This window comes from Rhopilema esculentum, chromosome 4 (assembly GCF_057945365.1).
Source record: "Rhopilema esculentum isolate cy_ngs chromosome 4, ASM5794536v1, whole genome shotgun sequence".
In the NCBI taxonomy this organism is placed as follows: domain Eukaryota; kingdom Metazoa; phylum Cnidaria; class Scyphozoa; order Rhizostomeae; family Rhizostomatidae; genus Rhopilema; species Rhopilema esculentum.
The window spans coordinates 10,365,268-10,386,804 of NC_142818.1; the positions used below are offsets into that span (position 1 = coordinate 10,365,268).

The window sequence follows — 21,537 nt, forward strand, 5'->3', positions numbered from 1 at the left end:
CCCCTGAAAATCAACATTGCTGAAGGGCTATCGATCTTGAATATTCGAAAATGAAGCGAAATTGAAAAGGCTGTTATTGTGCACAGCAAACAACTAAATTTGAAAACCTTCAGATACACCCAAAGTTGAAACTTAATGAGATAGCATTGCATCAGTTGTACTTTGTACTTTGTGAGAAGATTTTTGGAAAGGGGGGATAGTAAATCGGCGTTACTAGCCTAATGCCTCTGTTATGTAGCACACCCTCTTCATATGATTGGACCAGTGGATTGGACAAATTAGTTACCAGTATCATTTTCGTGTATGATTAAATTAAAGAACTCTCTACTTCTTCGTAGCTATTGATCGTCTTTGTTTGGAGATAAGAAATTAAGTAAGTATTTGATTGGCAAAATTGTGTCGTTTTTGCATCTCATCTCTTCGTAAGGATACCTCCCACAAAAATTCTTCACCAGTTTCCCCCCGATAAGCAGAAAACACTTTTTGCATGATGTTTTCCCTCAGCGAGAAATGTGCAAAACTTAATTGGCAATAAATCGTCTGCATTTTTGAAAGCATTATAAAAAATTTGCAAAAGTAACAGTACTTCGATTTCATCTGAATTTACTATCAGAAAAAATCGCGATTTTCGGCAACCTGCGTTGGTTTGCCCCCCAAATTTGACCAAGTGTCCGCCCCTGATTGAAGCCATGGCGAATGCATTTAGAGAGTAAAGAAGAAAGAGAAGATCCTTGTGGCAAAATGATCTTTATGAAAGAAAAACTTTATGTACATCAAGATATTTTGATTGTTCAAAACAATATACTACATAAGCGAAAATGCAATATTGTGAAGAAAATGAGACGTTCTGAAGCTACAGGTAATGAAAGGAAACTCGATTGAACAAATCACAGATTTATTGTAGAAAGATGAGTCAATAAGTTTTTATGTACAAGTAATATTATCAACCTTGTCTTGAGAAATTACACGTAAAAACAGTCAATATTATAAAGTAAGCTTCTCGAAATCCTTGAATGAAATCGATTAAAAGCAGAGAAGAGCGACCAGAATATTCTAATTCAGTTATGGTAACCTGTTTACAAGAAAAAGATACTTTTATAGTAGATTAAAGTGCCACTGAACTGAAAAAAATGAAATTTTTTTTATTGTTGATTCTGGTAGACCTATCATCGCTGATTTCGGAAAAAAGTTTAGTTTTTTAATTTGGGGCCCACAAATAGGGGTTTCTGGGGTTCTTTTGCGAGTAGGTCGTGCGAAAAGAGGCTGGGGCGAGTGACGCATTCAGATTTATATAGTCATTTCAGCCATAGTGAGGGCTGTAAGAAGATAAAAAGATACAAATTGTGTAAAACATGACACAAGCATGAAACTTGATAGAGATAGGCAGTTTAATACGCCGAAAAAGATAGGGTGTGAATAGACGCTGACAAATATACCCTTGTGCTATTTATAGACTGGGGTACTAGGTTCCAAACCTCTAAGCAGTAATTAACATAATTTAGCCATTAGATCGCGATACCAGCATGGAACTTGGTAATAATAGGCAGTTTGATACGCTGAAAAAGATAGGATATGAATTGACCCTGAAAAACCCCCCTTGTGCTATTTATAGAGTGGGGTACTAGGTTCCAAACCAAAGCTTTCAGTACTGAAGCCCGCATCACTTCCGCGACTTATAAACGTTAATGCGTCACACATTCCTGAAATTCCTCACAGACCGCGCACAAATTTTCGCACAAAAAGTCTTGAAAATCGCAACTTTGAAGCGTTGTAGCTTCAAAACACTTCACAATTCCGAAAAATGAACTTCACCATCGGATTCAGGAGCACTGACTTGACTTAGAACATCAATAAAAAATTTTTTGATTTTTTCAATTCAGTGGCACTTTAAGAGTCAACGAGCATAACGATCTTATTTGGGAACTCACGGGGTCCTTTTTGCTCTACTGTAAGGGAATTATTTACAAGATATAATATTTCTAAGTCAGTTCTCTTCATGAAAACTATAAAAACGGCCTAGTTTACAAACTTTTAGGAATTAGGATGCTATGATTTTGAAAGTCCCTGGTCGTTGATGACAGTACAGTAGAGAACGATCCGCTTTCAATATAGTCAGCCAGTCATTGAGTGTTACTTCAAAAGAACATTCTTGAATCGCTGAGTCAAAGGTTTCTTGTATTAGGTTCCAATTAAGGTATAATTTGAATATTACTTTAGTCGGTTGTGCCTGTCAGTAGGGGGTATATCCTCGCGAAAACAGATGACTCAGGTTCAATGTCCTTAAAAAACTTTGTAATTTGTCAGTCTAAAGTAGGTTCTTAGGCAAAAGAATGCATTATAAATAAGGCAGCCTGTAGTTTTTTTGAATCCATAAGTTCTTCTTTGCAGGGGTTGTTCAGCAGCAGAATTCATTTTGAAAACAGACCTAAACTTACAATGATGCAAATTTCTGCTTAACTTTGGCCATTTATATACTGTCTGTGGGCATCTAATATGATGCCTTTTATTTGTTTAATTGTTCTTGAAAATAGCATTGAACCGGGCTTTGTGTCGTTAACCGCATCTTGAATCATCTCAGTTCTGTCCAAAAAATAAGCAGTCTTAGAAACACAAAATTAAAGAGTTGATTTAAACAATAAAAGCATATTTATGTACTCGATTACGAAAAGAGTTTGCAAAAAACATTGATAATTAATTTGATGGATGAATTTTCAGCAATAAGTTAAGGATAGATCCAGACCCACTTTGCAGAAAATAACAATGCAAAGATATTCTTACCGAAAAGACACCACTTTCGAACGATTAGTTTTCGTATTAACTACAAACAAACTTTTCAATGCCTCTAGTATTTTCAATACATGCAATTTTCAATTCTTGTTTGGATCCAATGTTTTTAAACATTACAACTTTAAGACTCCCAATTTCTTCAACTATTTGATCAAATCGCAATATTAATTCAATTTTGGAAACTCAATATGAAATATCAACTGAATTCAACTGAAGCATAGTTCTGCATTTACAAGATCTACCTGGTTCCCGCACTCATTCTGCTAGTGGCAAATACCAAAAATGGCAAAGACCAAACTAAGAATGTCTATTTCTTACCTGTCTTTTCCGAATACATGGTCAACCTCAAGTTGCATCTTGGGAAATGTACTGTTCTCGTCTATATTGCACTTCACCAGAAATTCTGTAGATAGAGCTTGCGGCGGACTGATGAATTTTGAAATTAAAACACTACAAATGAAAGGATATAGATGCTATATTTTTACTGAATACTAAAATTTTGACCAACATAATTTTAGAAAAAAATCATGTTTTGCTTGTGAATATGTCTAAAAAGACTATATTGTAAAATACTTTGCAAAGTTACGTGACGCGGGGTATTCATCATTAAGTATATATCATTCCCCCAGAAGCATTACTGTGTTTGTTTTTTTCAAATATTCCCGAAATTTGAATTAGCTAAGAAAACACAGAAGCATATACATGTTGATCAACGAACCTCTCATCATCTTCAATCGACAAGTTGTTATTTGCCCAGACGGAGAATAGGTCCTTGTATAGCTTTTCGTGAGCCAAAACTATTTCAGTCACTGTGTCCAACAGCTAGAAAAGAAAAAGACAACATCACGTTTGGTGTTTCGTGAAACTTCAAAATTCCAATAATTAGCGTGCTTGGGAAATGCATTTTTTCTTCGATATGTCAATTTATAATCGAAATTTTTGACGCAGATCAATTTTACCAGATCTAGTGGCATATGCGCCGTCAAATTTTCAAAAAAATGTTTCCCTGTTTTTTCATAGCCCCTTGCCTTGATAAGATTCCTGTCTACAAAAAAGATGACGGTTCCCACTAATTGTAGTTAGATTTTGAAACTGTCGAGTAATCTTGATGACAAAACTCAAATTCTACATCCATGCTAGCATACAAGATAAAAAAAGCTTAATCATCAATTGAAATTTGGAACACTTGTGTAGTTGTACCTTGGGTATTTGTCGTATGGTTGAATACGTTGTCTTTAATAAATCCGTATTAATCTGACGGAGAAGTCGCTTTGAAACAAAGTTCCCCCAGTCGTTGGAATTACCTTGAAGAAAAACATAACTCAGCTGTAGACGGTAGTTCAATGCTTAGCAAATTTAGTCTTGTCAGCGTATCAGAGATAGAGAATTTATCGCTTACACAGTCGAGACGCAATATATCATTAAATTGATTGAGCTATAGCTGTTTTACGTTTGTTTATCGTTGTTTGTTCTTGGCAATCTGTCACGACGGTGATTGATTATAAGAACAAAGGGATTTTTTATTGTTTCCAGTCCCCCTTTAATTTATCGCATTGTTCCATTGTTCCAGCTATTGTTCTCGTTAACCAATCCACAACGAGACAGATTGCCTTTTAAGGCAATCGACATAAAAACTAAATTGGCTAAAGTCATCTGCCAATCAACGATCAGCCTGCCACTAAGCGTAATTCCTCCCACGCGTTTATTGGTTGCAAAGATGATAGACATACATCAAGGAGAATCGGAAATTTTTCAGTGAAATACATGAAATAACTTAGACTTAGTAATTACAAATAGAAATGAGGATTTAAAGAGTTTTGAAAACAGTTAGAACTACTGATTAAAGTTGAGAAGATCATTAATCATTATGTAAAGGAAAGAGAAATTATTCCAATGGCATCAGCTTACCTTCTTTATTTTTCTCAAAACTGATTTTTGTAACTTTCGCATCTGAAGAGAGTGAGTCCACTAAGATTGCAAAGAAGATAAACAAAGTAAGAAATAGGTATATAAAACAATTTGGTATATATATTTCCTAGTTTTGCGTATTCGATCATTATTGTGGCTTTCTAAACTCTTAAGAGTGTCAGATGAAAAACGTAAATATGATTCAAATGTTCCCTTTATTCAAAGCAATTTAATGTTTGTTTTATTCAAAGCAAAACTGTTTGCGAAGCTATATCAATGTTAATATTAGATAATGTTGAACTTGAAATTTTGTATCCAAAAATATATTTCCATATAGATTTAGGACCGAAATATTCCGATTGCGCACTTGAAATATGGAGGAACCAGCTAAAATATGAAAAATGCCCCTAAAAACAGACGGTGCTCCGAAAAAATGAATCGTGAATAAACATTTTTATGAATGCAAAAGCAAAAACATTTTCTGAAATTTAACGATTTAGCTTGCGCGAGTAAAAGACAACAAAATAACTATCAAACAACTACATTATAAAAAGGACTTCCCCGGCCGATTGGAGTTTAAACAACGATAAACTTAAAACAATTCCCAAAAGAGAAAAGACGATATGCAATGTTCTTGAGGATTTGTTTTTAAGTGATTGTCTCTGAATAACTCAAATTTCTTCAAAAAAGGAACAAATCTACCCAAAACAAGCTTAAAATCAAAGCTCTCTAAATCTGGTGTTATTTCGACAGTGTTTTGATCTTTTCTTTGAAAATAAAGCCATTTCGTTAAGGCAAAAGGTAGCGAAAATACTTACCTAGAGTTTTTCCTGTGTTTTCAAAGCTTATTGACAGCTTGAAATTAAAAAACTTGACGATAATCTGGTCCGTAGAATAGCTCAATAAAGACCAAGGTAAAAACCTAAAAGCAAAATGAAAAATTTATAGCCCTGTAGTTATTCGTTGAATCGTGAGCGTCGTTACGGTCACTTGGAAAAAAAGAGATAAAAATAAGGACAAATTTGTGGAAAAATCTTAATGAGCCACTCTTTTTATTATATCTTTGGAAAATTTAGAACAAAACTAGGTAAAGAAAGGTTATAAATTACCAACCAAGGTAATCTATGGTGATATTGTCTATTTATATTCAGGAGACGGCTACATCAAGTACTAGAACCAAAGAGACATACCTCTGTGTGTAATCATATAGCTTCAAAAGATCATTGTCTCTTTCAGCTTCTTCAACCTACGAGAAAAATACCATTATATGCTTTTATGCAAGGATGATATGACTGTCTTTTAAAAAATTTGAAACGTACAAAAGCTATTCATTTGACACACTTCAGCATATAAAAAGTCAGAATATAGACCGAAACCTCTACGCTAAATATTAGCATACCCAGTTGTGGATTGGAATAGGCCAATTCAAAACGCAAACACATGAATATACAGGTCACCCCACCAGTGCCGCTGGCCTATAGGAAACTTAACCGATGCAGCCTAAGGGAGGAAGCGAACTCCCTATGTCTAAACAATAGCAGTTTTTATTTTTATGTAGAGAGATTGTGAAGCTGCTAGATAGAAAAACTTTGGCAAATTCAAAGGCACAAAGCAGTGGCAGACTTGCAATGGATGCTGGGATACAAATACTTCACGGGCCATCTTCCGCTGGCATTCAGGGGCCCTTCATTTCCAGGTCTATTAACCATACCATACGAGCCTCATCCCTGGAAAACTGACGCCTGTCCATCCCTTGCATAATGGGAGACCAAATGAAGTGTCAAATTGAATATCTGTCTATATTTATCAACAAAATGGAACGATATTTTCTCTATTTCTCAACGGTCTTGATGGAAGAAGGCGGAGAACAAATGGAGGAGAGATAGAAATTAGATTGTATTCAATTAAGTTGACTTTTTCAAGTTTATTCAAATTTCTTAATATTTATAAACACTAAAAAATTTAGAAAAAATGACAGTATGCAAAAATTAACAACTTAGAATGCGTTATGTGGTGAGTTACAAAATGTTATATGGTCACAGTATACAAGACGAAGCTTTTATATATTTCTATATTAGCTATTATATATAGAATATATTTCAAAGGCAAAAAATATACAATGATATAATGTTTAATACAATGAGAAAAGAATAAGAATAAATTAGGCAGATATTAAAGAAAAAGGTACCAACAAAAACATTGTTTACCTTTTTGACAATTACTTTTTCATCAAGAATTTTTTTTGACGATTTTAATTCTTCTTTTCTTTTTTCAAACTGATCCAGATCACTGCAGCAAAAGTAAATCATATCAGAATACAGTTTTGAATATTTCATATGTAGATATTTCATCATTTCGGGGCAAGAGGAAATGCAATTCTGACAGTCTTTCTTCAACTTAGAATATATAATGAACAAATTGCAAAGCCAGGTCGGTATTCAATTTGAATAGGAAGCACATTTTGGATAGAAATAATCAAAAAATTAAAACAGCATTTCATGAGCAAGGGCAGATTTTGTAACAATAGGTTCTTTGGTTTGTTTACATTTTGTTGACTAGCCAATCAGAGAGCTCTATTTCTATGGCGTCATCTGATGGTAATGGCGGATGAGGGGTTTGCTATGGAGAAAACCACACCCTCGTTTTTTCCTCGCGACGAAAATATACTTTGAGAAAAACTCGAGATTTTTTGCACCCGTATAGAACGATAAATTTTACATGTAATTTTATTGGCACTAAGCTCTGCGTTTACTGCTCTTTGCGTGATCGCTCGCTATTGACATCCCTTTTTGCACGCCCTCAATGGCTCGATGACCCTCCGACGACTCGGCCCTAAACCCAACAAATCACGCTCCTCTACCAAAAACAACAGTGGACTTCAATTGCACTGCTAGCAGATGTAAGGAATATTTCAAAAAGGGTCTTACAGTGTTTTTTAAATTATTTTTCAACCTAAAATAGCTATTAAGGTGGATATGTATATGTAGCGCTAGCCCTTCGGGGGAGGGGTCTAGCCATAATTTCGGCGGGACGGAGAGTGAAAAGCGACTAAAAAACAGTAACTGAACAAACTCGCAATCAACATGGTTATACGAAGATGGCAGATAAGACACAATGTCCCACCGCTGTTCGATGTTCATTTAAAATTCCCATTGGTTGGACTATACACTGCACTCCCCCACTCCAATGTATCCGGAAAGTTTTGAATATTGCAAGGAATCTGTTTTTAAGTATTTTTTAAATAAATTCAAAGACAATTCTCTTAATAACCTTTCCATTAATTTCCTCGAATTTTTCCTGTGTTTCTTTGGCGTTGAACTATTTATTCGTCAAAAATTCATCTTATTATAGATGTGTAAGCAAACTTTTTGAGGGTCTTTCCTCAAGATGGTAGCATCGGAAACAAGTGAGTTGACACATTAGCAGTGTCTAGAAATAATGTTTTATCACAATGATCGAAGAAAAGCTATTATTTAATTGTTCGTATAATTGAATGCAAAAAACTGCTGATTTAGAAAATTGCAAAATAATTTGAAAGCAAGAAGCATAAAATTTTGGTCACGTTCAAAAAGAACAAGAACTCTCGCGAGACAAATGGTCGAACGTTCTGCCCTAACCAGTTTGCATCGAAACTGGTTTGCTTCATCGCACAAAATTGAATAAAATGTTTACAGAAAATTGTAAATTGAAGTTGAAAATCATAACTTTTAAAATCTGTCCATAAATATTGCAAGAAGCAAAGTAAACAATTACAAATGTACACTCGTACTTATCGATTTCAGCAAGACTTGCAGCGGTAAAGAAAGCAGCTTTTGCACTGAATAAAATGCCTGCTTTTCAAGAACGTTTATGGTCTGGTAAAATGTTACTAAATGTTATACATGATTTGTAATTGATTGTTGGCATCTCCATGCAAATAATCTTCCCAACTGAAAGTAAACACGTTGTTTTTCAAAAGTTTTTGTGTCTTGAGAACGAGTTTATAAAAAATTATAATGTTTCATTGGCCAATTTGTAATTGAGTTCTAACCACCTGACTTTTCTGCTCTGCGTTGATTTGACATTGGTTTATTTGCGTAAAGATTGTACTGCAAAGGTTTCATATTTCAACAAAAGCTAATAACAGAAAAAAATGAAGAAGGTTGGCAATATTTTAACGTCTTGGTTCATCTTGGAATGTTACAAAATCTGCCCTTGCTCATTTCATGTTCATTGAAATTCATTTGAAAATTCATTAAATAAGAAAAAATCTGCTGAAACACTGTTTAATTGTCCCTGCAGAAAGTTAATCATATACATAAATATAAAAATAAGCCTATTTTGCAGAGATTTAGTTAGTTTACAGCAAAAATAAAATTTAATTTCTTTTTAGCAAAATTGTTTCTTAAAAGTAAAATTGTTTATATACAAACAATCTTTTGGTGGTACAAAACTTGAAAATGGCTTTGAAAAAAGCAAACATTTAGTAAGCTAAAGCTTTTCGTCTGACACTCTTCAGAGTTTAAAACGTCAGAACATAGATCGAAAACTCTACGCTAGGAAATATATATACCCAGTTGTGGATCGAAATAGGCCACTTCATTGAATATGACTCTAGCTAGAGTCGAAACGCTTAACTGAATATGTAAACTTTAATTATGTGGATCCTTGATTACTGATTAGTCAGAAATTGGATAAGAGACTTTATCGAAATAATGAAAAATATGTCTTTGTTTTGTGCTTAGCTTTGAAGGTTTGTCACGCCATTCCTTTTTAATGATAGTTCTACTTTAAGATAAAAATCATGGTCAATAATACACTATCCAAACCTATCCTTCTTGAAAGTTGAAAAAGTTAAAGTTGATTGTAAACCAGTAAAATCAAACTACCCCTTTTTGATGCACTTACCCCATTAAGTTTTTCTTTTTCAATTTGAGTTCTTCAAGTTCTAAGACGAAGAGACAAAAATCTAAGGCATCAAACAGTTTATTTACATTGAAAAGATTGATCATCTGAAATGAAGCCCGATCAATTTATAAGCTTTGCTGTATCGAACAAGACGGTTCAAAGTCGCAACTCCCAGTTTCACACCTAATGCGACCAGTGGCGGACACCCAATACTTTAGAGAACAATGATCTTTTGTTCTAAAACAATAGGAAATGTGACATCATCTCACTAAAACAATAGGCTTGTCTCCTCCCATTTTTTGACCAAGTGTCCACCCCTGAATGCGACCATCAAGCAACTGATTGACAGTTAAATATATATATAAAAAATACATGAATGCTAAAATTCATGGATCAAACGACCTTGATAAAACTCCGCAAATTGTACCTGTATCTCTCTGTTTGATTTCAGCTTCATTTTGATCAAGCTTAGCAGCTTCCTCTTCTATTTCCTGGAAAAAGTGATCATTAAAAACATCACGGGCGGGGAAATCTATTCTAGCAAAATTTTTTTAGTTGTGAGACACTCTCTTTGTAATTGCACTTTTGGAATCTATCTACAATTCAAAAAGCAAATTTACTTTTCAATATGAAAATATTTTTTTAAAAAAAAATAACAATAAAAACGAGAAAAAAATGAAATGAATTCTGAATACAAACAGAAGAAATAGAGCATCGATTAGACTGGATTGCTGTCGATATTTTTACATTCTACATTGTGTACAAGAAACGCTTTAATAAAAGCCTTCATTTTTCTCTTTCACGCTTTCAAAGTACCCTCACAACATCAGTCTAAAAATGACCATCAATTGTCGAATCATAAACACGATATGCTTTTAGTCCCAAATAGATGCAAATGAGTAAATTAAAGGCAGTCAAAAGATACTGAAGTGGCTGAAGCAATCTGTTAATAGAAAATTGGCCAATCAATAAGCGAGAATCACTCACATGCTCATTAATCGACCAATAGTTGATTGAAAGATTACCTCAGCCACTTTAGATTGCCCTTCAAAATTACACAGATCTAGGGTCATTTCAGAAAATATATTAAAATACCTTGAATTCACTTTGAAGATCTCTTGTCATCTCTTCTGAGACAATAAAGTCTTCACGATTCTTCTCTAAAGCTGAAATGATAAAACGAAGTCTCTAAAATTTTGCCATCGCCGGGCTGAAAGTCTCTTTACGCAAAAAGCCTCCTGCGTAACGACTTAGGTCAAGATAAGACATACGTAACGACTTTAGGACCCGGTTCGTGGATTTACGGTTCAACAATTCTGTACTGAAAATGAGTCAAAAGCTGTTGCAAAAAGTTAGATGAAAAGCAGTTCTTTAATTGATTCCAAGGTCATTTAAAAGCCTCTTGCCATTTGATATGTTGCCTTAACTACCTGAACTGATAAAATCAACATATCACTAGACAAACCTCTGTTTAACTCTGCCAGTTTTACTTCCATCTCAACTTTCTGCCTTTTTATTGAGTCAATTCTTTCCTTGTAGGCAGGATCGTTCTCCTGAAGAGGGGAGAAAAGCAAATGATTGTCATCAAGGACTTAACCAATCAGAAAACATGATTAGAAAAATATAATTCCGATTGGCTCTGTTTTAACCAATCAGAGAATTTAAGTAGAAAACTTTGCATTTGTCTCTTCCGTGACTGAACTATCACAATTAAATTAGTCATTTTTCTTATACAATGATCTTTTCATACAAAATCTGGTTTCTGTAGTATTATAGCCAGTATTAAGAGCACTTGCATGTTTTTGTATGCCCGTTTCAAACCTGGATTACTTATAATACTTACTAAACTCAGTAACGTCGGCAAAGTTTTCTCATTTCCAGTGACGTCGTTGAAATTTTCGGGAAGATTATCGGTTTCTCCTTCCTGCTTTTTGTCTAAAAATAAGGATAAAATTTGACTTTAAACATCAGCAGCAAAAACAGTTGTTTGTAAAATCAACGCTAGCGACCATTTGAAGATTATAAAAAAAAATATTTATTTCAGAAGGAAAACCTAAAAAGCTGGAAATTGTATCAAGCGCATACCATTTGAAGGCAACTATAACAGCTAATATTTACTGTACATATTGATATACTCATTTCAACGTTGATTGAGCACTGACATTGCCAATTAAGAAAAAGCCTTAAGAAGTACATGTATATACTTTATATACTTGCAATTTAGATTTAATCGCAAAAATTGCACTTTTTTGGTACTGGTTTCATCTGATCGTGCAGAATATTCAGCCAATTTCTGATGATTTTTGGGCAATATCTACATAAATCTTTATACGTTATATATATGTACGCAATTTGCTGTGTAGAGTAGGACGGTTCTAAGCTGCTACTCTGAGTTTCACGCTTAATGCGTTCAACAGGCAACTGTGAAAAGTGTGATGCTTTTCGCTTCATTCATTCTTGGAGAACAGTTGCTTGATGTTCGCATTAAGTGTGAAACTCAGAGTAGCAGCTCAGAACCGTCCTGTTCTATTCACCAAATAAGGTGTCAAGCTCTGCCAATACGGCGTCAAACATTTGATCACAGATCGGTTAACAGTAATTATCCTTACTTTATGTATATATATATATCTATTCAAAAGCTAATTCTACAAAATTTTTAGACGATAGCTTATCACTTATACATACATACTTATCAGAACTTTTTTTAAAAAACTAACCTGATACTTCTGACAGCAACCAATTTTCTTCTAGCCAATCTTCCTCACCATCAGCTGCAACTACCTCCGCCTCATCTTCAAACGAGTTGGCCTCATTTTGGTAGCTTTCTGAGGATTCCTCGGTCTCACCTTCATTAGGAATTGCCTCTTTCTTGTAATCGACTGAAATCTCTGTCGGCGTATTTTCAACAGGGATATCTTCTTCTCGCAAAGTCAAATCATTTCCTGAATTTTCATTGTCCACAACAAGTTCGTCCTCATTATAGGATGCTGCCCTATCAGTTACTTGTCTATCAGAAGTATGGTAAGCATCAATTGTCGTTGAATGAGCAAGTTGATCAGCACACTCTTGTATTTGACTGCTTTTATTGACAAGCTCTTGGTTGAGAACAGGCAGATCTGTTTCCGTATCGCTGAAAGCGTCTGGCCTTGTCATAGACTTATCTTGATCTCTAAGGAAAGAGATGATCGAATTTGCAAACAGGTGTTCACGGCTTGCCTGGCGAAATCTCCCTGTGGCTTGGGAATCGGGTCGATCGTCGTTGCGGACATCCGAGAGTCCAGGAGGCACATGAGATGGCAAAGATTTGTCCGATATTCCAGGAAGCATATGAGATGGCAAAGATTTGTCCGATATTCCAGGAAGCACATGAGATGGCAAAGAGTTGTCCGATATTCCAGGAAGCACATGAGATGGCAAAGAGTTGTCCGATATTCCAGGAAGCACATGAGATGGCAAAGAGTTGCCCGATATTTCAGGAAGCACATGAGATGGCAAAGAGTTTGTTTTGTTTTGACTTTTGAGAAAAGGAATAATCGTGTCTGCAAATAAATGCTTACGCCCAGCTCCACGTTTTAGCTCTGACTGCTTTGCAAAGTCATCATGGTAATCATTCTCAACATCGTCATCCTGCCTCCTATCTAATGTAGAATGATTGTTGACTGGGGTAAATGCAGACTGTCTATTGGGATTCGAGTATTCTGCCAAATGGCCGGGGCTGCTCGCTCCCTTCATTATCATTTCTGCTGTACCAAGCATCCCCCTATACCATTTTTCGCTCCTGCCAAAGCTCTTTTCTGCAAGTGCTTTCAAACTATCTAGTCGTTCCTGGGAATAAGAACCAAGACCAGACTGTGAAAATCCAATTGATGCTCTGTACGTAGAATCTTTAAGCGATTCCAGCACGTGTGCAGTATTCTCTTTAACAGAAGTACGATCCCCACTTTCAAAAAATGTTTGACACGTCAAATCCATGCTTAAATCATCAAAGATCTTTGTTTCGTTCATAATACAACTTTGATGACCTTCGTCTGCATTTGCACGATTGGCATCACCACCAACGCATTCAGTAAAGGACATGTCACAATCCTGATAGACTTCTGTTTGGTCGCTAAGTATCACGCCAACCGTATCATCGTCGTCGTGCTCAACAAAGTCGTTGATATCAAAGGATTTGCGTTTGCGACCTCGGTTCAACGAATTTTGATCCGAGGCCCGTCGTACGTCACTGGCTATTGAACCAAATCCAAGTTCGCTAAGGACATTTGGCTAAAAAGGAAAATTATAAAATGAAAAGCAGATATTCAAAAAATACATATATATTACCAAGTAATAGGATATGTTAGGGATGATATATCTCAATATTCTACGCCCAGAGATAAAGAGCTTCGTCACAGCAGGATATGAGCAAGCTTTTTTCGAAATACTAAGAAGCAACCGAATCACAGGCTTACACGAGACAGGAATAGGCGACAGACACAATGTTCCTGCATCACCTACAGCCAAACAGGACGAATTTGACATGAATTCCATAAGAGATCGATATGCTCTAAACTAAGTCTCGTTACTCTTTAATCATTGTGTTTTGGCAAAGTGCAAATTTACTTTATCTTGCCTCATGTTAGGTCAAAGGCGACACCATCGCTTGAGAAACATTTATTTTGCTATATTTGCACCATTGCAGCAAGACTTTTGAACCGTATGAGCAACAAACAACATAATAGCTATTTAACTGAATGGTCAAGTTATTTCAGAGAATTAATTTATGAATTGATTACTGAACAAACAAACATTAAGAATACCTGACTGGTGCCTTGACCATTTGGTTTCTTCGCCAGCATGTTGAAAATGTTGAAATCTGAAAGAAAGTGTTCCAAATAAAAACTCATTGACGGTTCTACAAACTTACACAATACTTTAAGCTAAATAAAATATAAATTGAAGAATTTTGATAAAAAATTGAAGTTCAAAAACATCTTTTGAAATGCGAATGTTTCAATGTAAACCAATGGTTCATTATAAAGAAAGTCTACAAATCAAATGATAGTGAGAATATTATGAAAAATAACCTAGTTTATTTGCACAGTAACACACTGCAACAATAAAAGTTATACATTGACATAGGTATATAGGCTTAAATTGCAAATTGAGGTAGGGTTGCAAGACGCTAAACTGACTCAAGTTTTATCATTTACTGTAAAAGAGACTTTACTTTACGGAAAACAAATACACAATAAAACATTTATTGCAATGTAATGAAAGAAGGACTAGGCGGCAAGCCAAGTCTAAGACTACCTTTGGAATTCTCAGCGCCTTCAGACCTGTGTGAAAATAGGTAGGCTTATTGACAAAATGTTATTGGTGAAAACGGGTACTGTGTAAGAAAAGCAGGTAGGTTTTGGCTAGTCTTTGTTATGGTTTGCCAAGGGTTCAAATCTATCAGAAACTATAGATTTAAAAATCCTTGAAAATGCAACAGGAAAACATTTTCTTTCTTGTTTAAGTGAGTTGCAGTATGGAACATTAAGTCTCGAATATTCGCAATTTTTTCAAAAAGTTAATTCAAAACTGTAAACCAATATCTTAAATAATAAGTTAATTCGAAATATCTGATGAAAAAGTTGATTCGAAACTTGGAACTAATTCTAACATAAGGGGCCAGAAATCCAACAATCTTATGTCGAATGAGTATCGATGCAAAATAAAATTTGAAGCGATTAATGCTAAAACGCAAAGCAAAAATAAGATAGGAGATTTTATCCTTCCTTTTTGCGAGATCTTGTAAAAATGCATTCTAGCAATTACTTACAGTCCAATAAAAAAAGTCAGTCGCGTGTGGGTACTAGGGGGAAAACCCGAAATCGTGCGAGCAAATTTTATGACTTCCATCATTATAGCCTGTACATTGCTAAACATCACAAAGATTCTACTGTCTCTATACCTGTCTCTTCGACCGCCATTGGTCAAAGGTAACTTTGGTAGTTATCCATGCTGGGAATTCGCTCTCATTGTTTACACTAGAGTCTTACGATATTCACACATAACATATTCTTTGATGCCATTTTCGAATCGCTAGTCACGACCGAGAATTACTAGAATAACCATTTTAATTGCTTTAGCTAAATAGGTCAGGTCCAGTTTGCTAAAACTAGAAGTCGCTAGCAGCCAGTACGCGTGCACGGACCAATGGTTTATCAATAATCCGGCAGATGAAACATAAGCAAAACACGATTACATGACGATCAGCATTTCCATCAAAAAATAGAGAATGAGTACCAATATGTCTGCGGCATCACAATCAAAGCAATGCACATAAACGAGAAGCAGATTGCAAGAAAATGGATACCACAGTATAGTATGATCCGGTTATAACGTATTTTAAGGGACCGGCGTATTAAGTACGTCATATCCGAAGTACGTTGTAACGAGGGTAAGTAAAAATTGATTAAAACCAAGCACACTTTTGCCGGGACCAAGCACACCAGTACGTTTTACCCGAAAGTACGTAATAACCGAGTACGTTATAACGGGATTCTACTGTAGAATAATAAGGCTTGATGCCTAAACATAGCTTTTGGTTTTTGACTATAACAATAGGAAAATGGCCTATTGTTATAAACAATTTAAAGTCACCAGGGCTGAAGACTGAATGCCCCCCCCCCAGTTAGAATGTTAAAAAGGGCCTGTAAACTTACCCAAGGGACATTCCATGTTCTCTCCCATCTGTGAAAATAAAATAAAAAATGATTTCGATGTATGATAAGGAGTAAGGAAGAAGAAAATATTGTTGATGGTTAAAAAATATTGATTTTCATTTGGAATGTAGATAGAGAAATTCCTTATAACATCGGAGGAAAATGAAATAAGCAAATTCAAACATTGAATGTCCCAGCAGATTAAAGGGGAGTTTTGATTAAAAATTACAACAGACCAGAGTCCAAACAATTTTCCAAACTTTGCTGAAATTCTCAATCAAATCTTAATCCGACAAAATTACATCGCAATTGGCAAATCAGATATAAATCAAGAGAGCTACCTGTTAATTTGATAAGAATTTTCAAATATCCCATTCACATAGGTGGTGATCAAAATAAACCTTCATTCCTGTCTTTAAACACTTACCAGGAATATTTTGGAGTTGCTCGTGAATGTTCTGGTGCTTGTTAAACTCCCTATCAATGATAAAATGTTTTCTGTGTGAAAATAAGGCACAATATAGTACAATTATACGAGAGAAATGCAGGCCTGGCGGTTTGAGGCGAGCGATAGCTCGCGCTCGCCTCCACGCTCCCCTCGCAACTTGAGGCGAGCTATGAATTGAATGAACAGAACATGTCAGGAGAATTGCCCCCCCTAAACTTTCCATTCATTTGCCCTTTTCCTATTCAGAGAACCCTGAAAACTTGCAAGGGTTGATTAGGTTATTTTTGTAACAGCGATTTCTCCAGTCATTGCATTTTTTGCAATTAACTTTTTGCTTGTTGGGCGGTTTTTGTTATAATAGGCATGAACTTCGATCTATTTGGAAAAGGATAGTTAAGCGCAAGGTACGTTTGTAGCGATTAGAACCTTTCAATCTTAAGAAAACAGGCATATTTTTGGAAGGAAAGTCGAAGAAATTGGTAGGTATTGTAGATTGGCGTATATACTAAAACAGCAGGTCCCTTCCAGCAATAGAAACAAAACTATCCCTCAAAGAGAACAGGGTACTCTGTCTTGCAGATCAAAACTACAACCAGAACATGAAATTCCACTATCCAGCTGCATTTACTGAAAAACCCAGATTGGGTGAAAACTATAACGGCGACATGTTTCGCATTATTGGCAAAGTCTGATCATCGTTCCATCTAGCTACCTACTATATAAACATGACAGACCGCTCTTGTGTAGACAGTAGGAGTTCGTGTTCACCTTAGGACTCCGTTGGTAATATTTTCAATAGGGAAGAGGTACTGATTGGACAACCTCAACGGTCATGTGCTCGCGTTTTCTGATTGGCCTATTTCGATCCAAAACTGGGTATTTTAGCGTAGAGTTTTCCATCTATGTTCTGACGTTTAATACTCTGAAGAGTGCTAGACGTATAACTTAAGTTTGTTTCAAAATTTGTTTTCAGAAGCCATTTTCAAATTCTGTACAACAAAAAGATTTTTTGGCAAGAGAATTGTTGTTTTTTGTGTTGTACCAGTACATGAAACTGAAAGAGTCTGTTCTTTTAAATACTTCAAGTAAATGGGGTGCCTAAGTCACGGTTAAAGCAAATACAAATTGAAAGAAGTAAAACAGCATACTCCTGGCTGAGACTATTAAAGGCAACCGACAGATACTAAAGGGGCTTAAGTCATCTGTCGATTGTCTTTAAAGTACATTCTGTTACATCATGTGTTACTGATTTAGCTCGCCTCAGCAAATGAGGGGAACGATTGACAGCTCACCTATAAAAATACAAACGGCCAGGCCTGGAAATGGGTTTCATTTTAACATAGTTTTACCATTATCCATTCTGGGTAGCATTTAGATTGTTTTAGGGGTGGAATCTTTTTCAGTGGAATTAAGAATAAAACACGGTGTTTCTTTAAGTAAAAAATAAAAAAATGGAGACCAAATACATAGAATTCAGTGCCCAAGAGAAGACTGTGGTATCAATGACTGACTGTATTTTAACTGCATTTGAATTTGCATTTGAAAAATTTTCTTTTTATGATTAATTTACCTGGCATTTTGCATTTAAGCTTTGCTTTACTTAAGCTGAGAAAAGCTGGACTAACTTGATATTTAGATTGGATTAATTGGTTTGCATTTTTGAAGAAAATGTTTTCAAGCATTTATACTGAGATCATTAAAAATCTCTATTTTTGTATTAAAACTGATAAATTTAGAGAAGTGGTTTGTAAACTGAGCAAAATGAGAAAATATTTGATGATTTGCAAATCAACAAGATTTGTTTATCATCAAGAAATGATATGGTTCTCAACAATACTCACTTTATTTGTGGTTTCTCTGCAAAACTAACTCTCCTTCCTACTGATCGTCTGACCTTCTTACCTCCCCTAGAACACCAGAAGTTAAATTTGTTCAGTCTCTTCTATTGCTGATTACTAACCAATTTAGGATAAAAAGCTTAGAAAGATAAAAGATAATTCAAGTGAATCAAGTTTCTTCAACTGGCAACATTACCCCCAGTTGGACCTTATGTCTCAAGAAGAAGGGTGCAGTAACAGGGCTAAAGCATCCTTATATAAATTTTGTCACTAGAGCACAAAGTATAAACAATCTGAGAAAGAAGACTACTTAAACTTCAGCTAGTTCTTAAGAGGGTCTGAAATCCCTTAAAAATCACCAGTAGAAAGCAAAGCATTGGCTTGCCCTAATGAAAAGCTGCATGAAAATCTTCCCTATTTGTCCGTGAAGCCAAAATTTCTATTCAGGTTATTTGATGTCAAAGGGACAAGGTCTTGAATCTTCTTAGGGTGGGTTCCATCTGGTTTGAAAACTCGAATCTATTATTTTTCTGAGGCCAAGTTTCAACATCGGGAAATTTTTATCATTATCAAAGCATGTACAGGCACAGTTTTACATGTCAAAATGACATTAAATTAAAAGTATATTGTTGCAAGAATTTGGACATCATTTTTGTGGTGATATAAACTTGATTTTTAAAAAATATATATCATTTTGCTGAACTTTTACAGGGAGTTAAGGGTCATCCTTCTGCAATATTTGGGGGCAGCTTATACATGGGATGTCGCTAAAATTCAAGAAATAGCTTTGGCAATGGCCTTGGCTTATAGATAGAATTGGCTTATGCAGGAAACTTTAAAAAATATAGAAACTTACATGGTTCTGGAATCCTAAAAAAGAAAAAAGTAGTTGATTAAATGACAAAATTGCTAAAGATTATACAAACTTCAACAGACTTTTCTAGATACATACTCAATCTTGAGAAGCAATGAGAAGCATCACAAATAAGTATAAGATAGGAGAAAGCAGGCTTTTTGTTTGATGCCAATATTCACTCATGATAGCGTCAGCCCCTGTGCAAACCCAGCTGAATTAACCAGTAACCACATCTCAATGGAAAATGTAACTTTTAGGAGTGCTACAGGCAATTAGCACTTGAACAACATTAGCCTTGGGAACATTGTCTGGGCAGTTACACATTTTTAAAAACTTTTGGAATGCTGCTGACTATCGCCGTGGCATTTTCTGGGAGTGCTGCCAACTATTTTCAATTGCTGTGAATATTTTTTTTGCTGTAGCAGTTATGGGTGGGCCATTGTAGATAAGGCTAAATCAAAAAGAAGTTTCTTTACCACAGCATCATTGTTCACATTTAGATCTTCTAATGGCAGTCTACAAGGAGATTTCTTCAGAATCTGCAACAAAGTAATTTTGCTATTAAATTCAGCTCAGAATAACTTTAGAAGGAAGGAAATAAAAGCTAGTAATACAGAGAATGATTCAATCTAAAAAGAAAGGTATCAGAGAAGAGGTAAACATTTTTCTGCACAAATCAATGAATGGTCTATCAATTGATTATGTACAATGACCAAAACCTCTTGTTCATGGCTATAAATACTTTCTTAGGTTGTTTTTTTATAATGTGTGCAAGGACTGTGATGGAGTTTTGATGAATTTTAATGCTAGGTGTACATGGTCTAGGAGAGCCTGGACATGTATTGGCTTGCATTGGATTGTTGGATGTGGGTCAGAGCATATAAACATATGGACAATTGCATGACGATCATATTAAGTATAAACCTCAGAGGAGCAGCATAGAACCTGTTCTACACATCAAAAGCCCATATTCAACATATATATATGAATGAAATATTTTGAGTTACAAGGCATATATACTTACAGATGATCTTCTGCTTGACTTGACCTTTTTCCTAAAAAGATTAACAGAAAAATCTATTTAAACAATCATCTTTGTATAAATGACAAGGACATAGCTCAGATCTTATAATAAAGTTCCTTTATTCAGTAGCTTTTTTTACTTTAATATTCAATTTCCTTAGCAGGCCATGTTCCAATTTGCATCCAAAAAAAGGCCTTGCTCTGAAAAAAGATGCATACAGCTCGTTCTTATATTAGCCTATTCTAATCTGAGTTTTGCACTGCTTATATTCAGTGCAATTAAATGACTATTAAATGCTTTAGAGAGTTTCAAACAACATTCGCCAACATAAACTTTCTCTTTGGACTCTATCATGATCCCAAATCACAACAAAGAGGGTTATGCTGTTTCTAGAATTTTGCACCATAGCATCCTTGAAAAATTATCTAAGGAGCTGGAACAAGTTCTCGAGGTCATCTTTTGTACAACATCATTTGTGGGCATCATACTGGGAAATATCAATAAAGATCCAGAGAAAAATTGAGGAATACAAACAACATCACAAGTCTCATCAAGATTTAATAAATTTGTGACGTTTGCCTTTTTTTCCCAGTATTTCATTGAGTTTCTAATTATGATGATCTCCCATCTTCTAATCTGAATCAAATTGCAAACAACTTAAGAATAATTTGCTTTTCTACTTTTGCTTCTGCCCTAACACCCTCAAATGACTTCTTATTAATTTCAAGTTATCGGCTTATTTATCTATGCTTTTAAGTTTACACATCAGCTCTTCTAGTATTATTTGATTTAGATATTTGGGTTAGATAGGCCTATGTTGCTATCCCTAACTAAATGCTTCGGCTCGGTTTCTATAGACGATTGGTCGAATATTACCTGCATAAAACAAAAATAGCTCACCTTTCTTGAATAATATTCTCCATCCTCTAATTCCTTATATTTACGTGAACTTATACCACGAATTCATTTATTGCCATCAATTTTGTCCATACAAAGAAGCCAAACAAAATTTGTGCTTGCGCGCGAAACTCAAACCGTCAGTTGGTCGTTCAAAATGCTCCTCCACATTCTTGCTCTCTGCTTTCCGTTGTTGTTGC

The 21,537-nt window shown here is 35.2% G+C and overlaps 1 protein-coding gene across 1 annotated transcript; it reads right to left on the reverse strand.

Annotated features, from left to right (window-relative positions):
* Positions 1-1,892: 1,892 nt before the first annotated feature.
* Positions 1,893-21,510, reverse strand: LOC135690688 (uncharacterized). The gene is made up of 23 exons (XM_065208314.2): positions 21,341-21,510; positions 20,441-20,471; positions 19,893-19,955; positions 19,417-19,430; positions 18,564-18,629; positions 16,702-16,751; positions 16,275-16,302; positions 14,875-14,900; positions 14,382-14,437; positions 12,300-13,848; positions 11,426-11,517; positions 11,048-11,135; positions 10,678-10,748; positions 10,010-10,073; positions 9,583-9,622; positions 6,903-6,984; positions 5,886-5,941; positions 5,514-5,617; positions 4,696-4,755; positions 3,988-4,091; positions 3,506-3,609; positions 3,106-3,237; positions 1,893-2,580 (listed from the first exon to the last, which is right to left on the reverse strand). Exons 1-23 carry the CDS (start codon positions 21,361-21,363, stop codon positions 2,454-2,456), a joined length of 3,030 nt encoding a protein of 1,009 aa, XP_065064386.2. The 5' UTR covers positions 21,364-21,510; the 3' UTR covers positions 1,893-2,453.
* Positions 21,511-21,537: the final 27 nt, after the last annotated feature.

Bases quoted from the DNA above. Each gene is read 5' to 3' on its own strand.
- LOC135690688 (XM_065208314.2), bottom strand. From the start codon at position 21,363: ATGGAGAATATTATTCAAGAAAG. The intron at 16,303-16,701 runs GTAAGTGTTTAA...TTATTTTCACAG, and splicing joins GCAACTCCAAAATATTCCTG to ATGGGAGAGAACATGGAATG. The intron at 14,901-16,274 runs GTAAGTTTACAG...ATTTTCACACAG, and splicing joins GAACATGGAATGTCCCTTGG to GTCTGAAGGCGCTGAGAATT.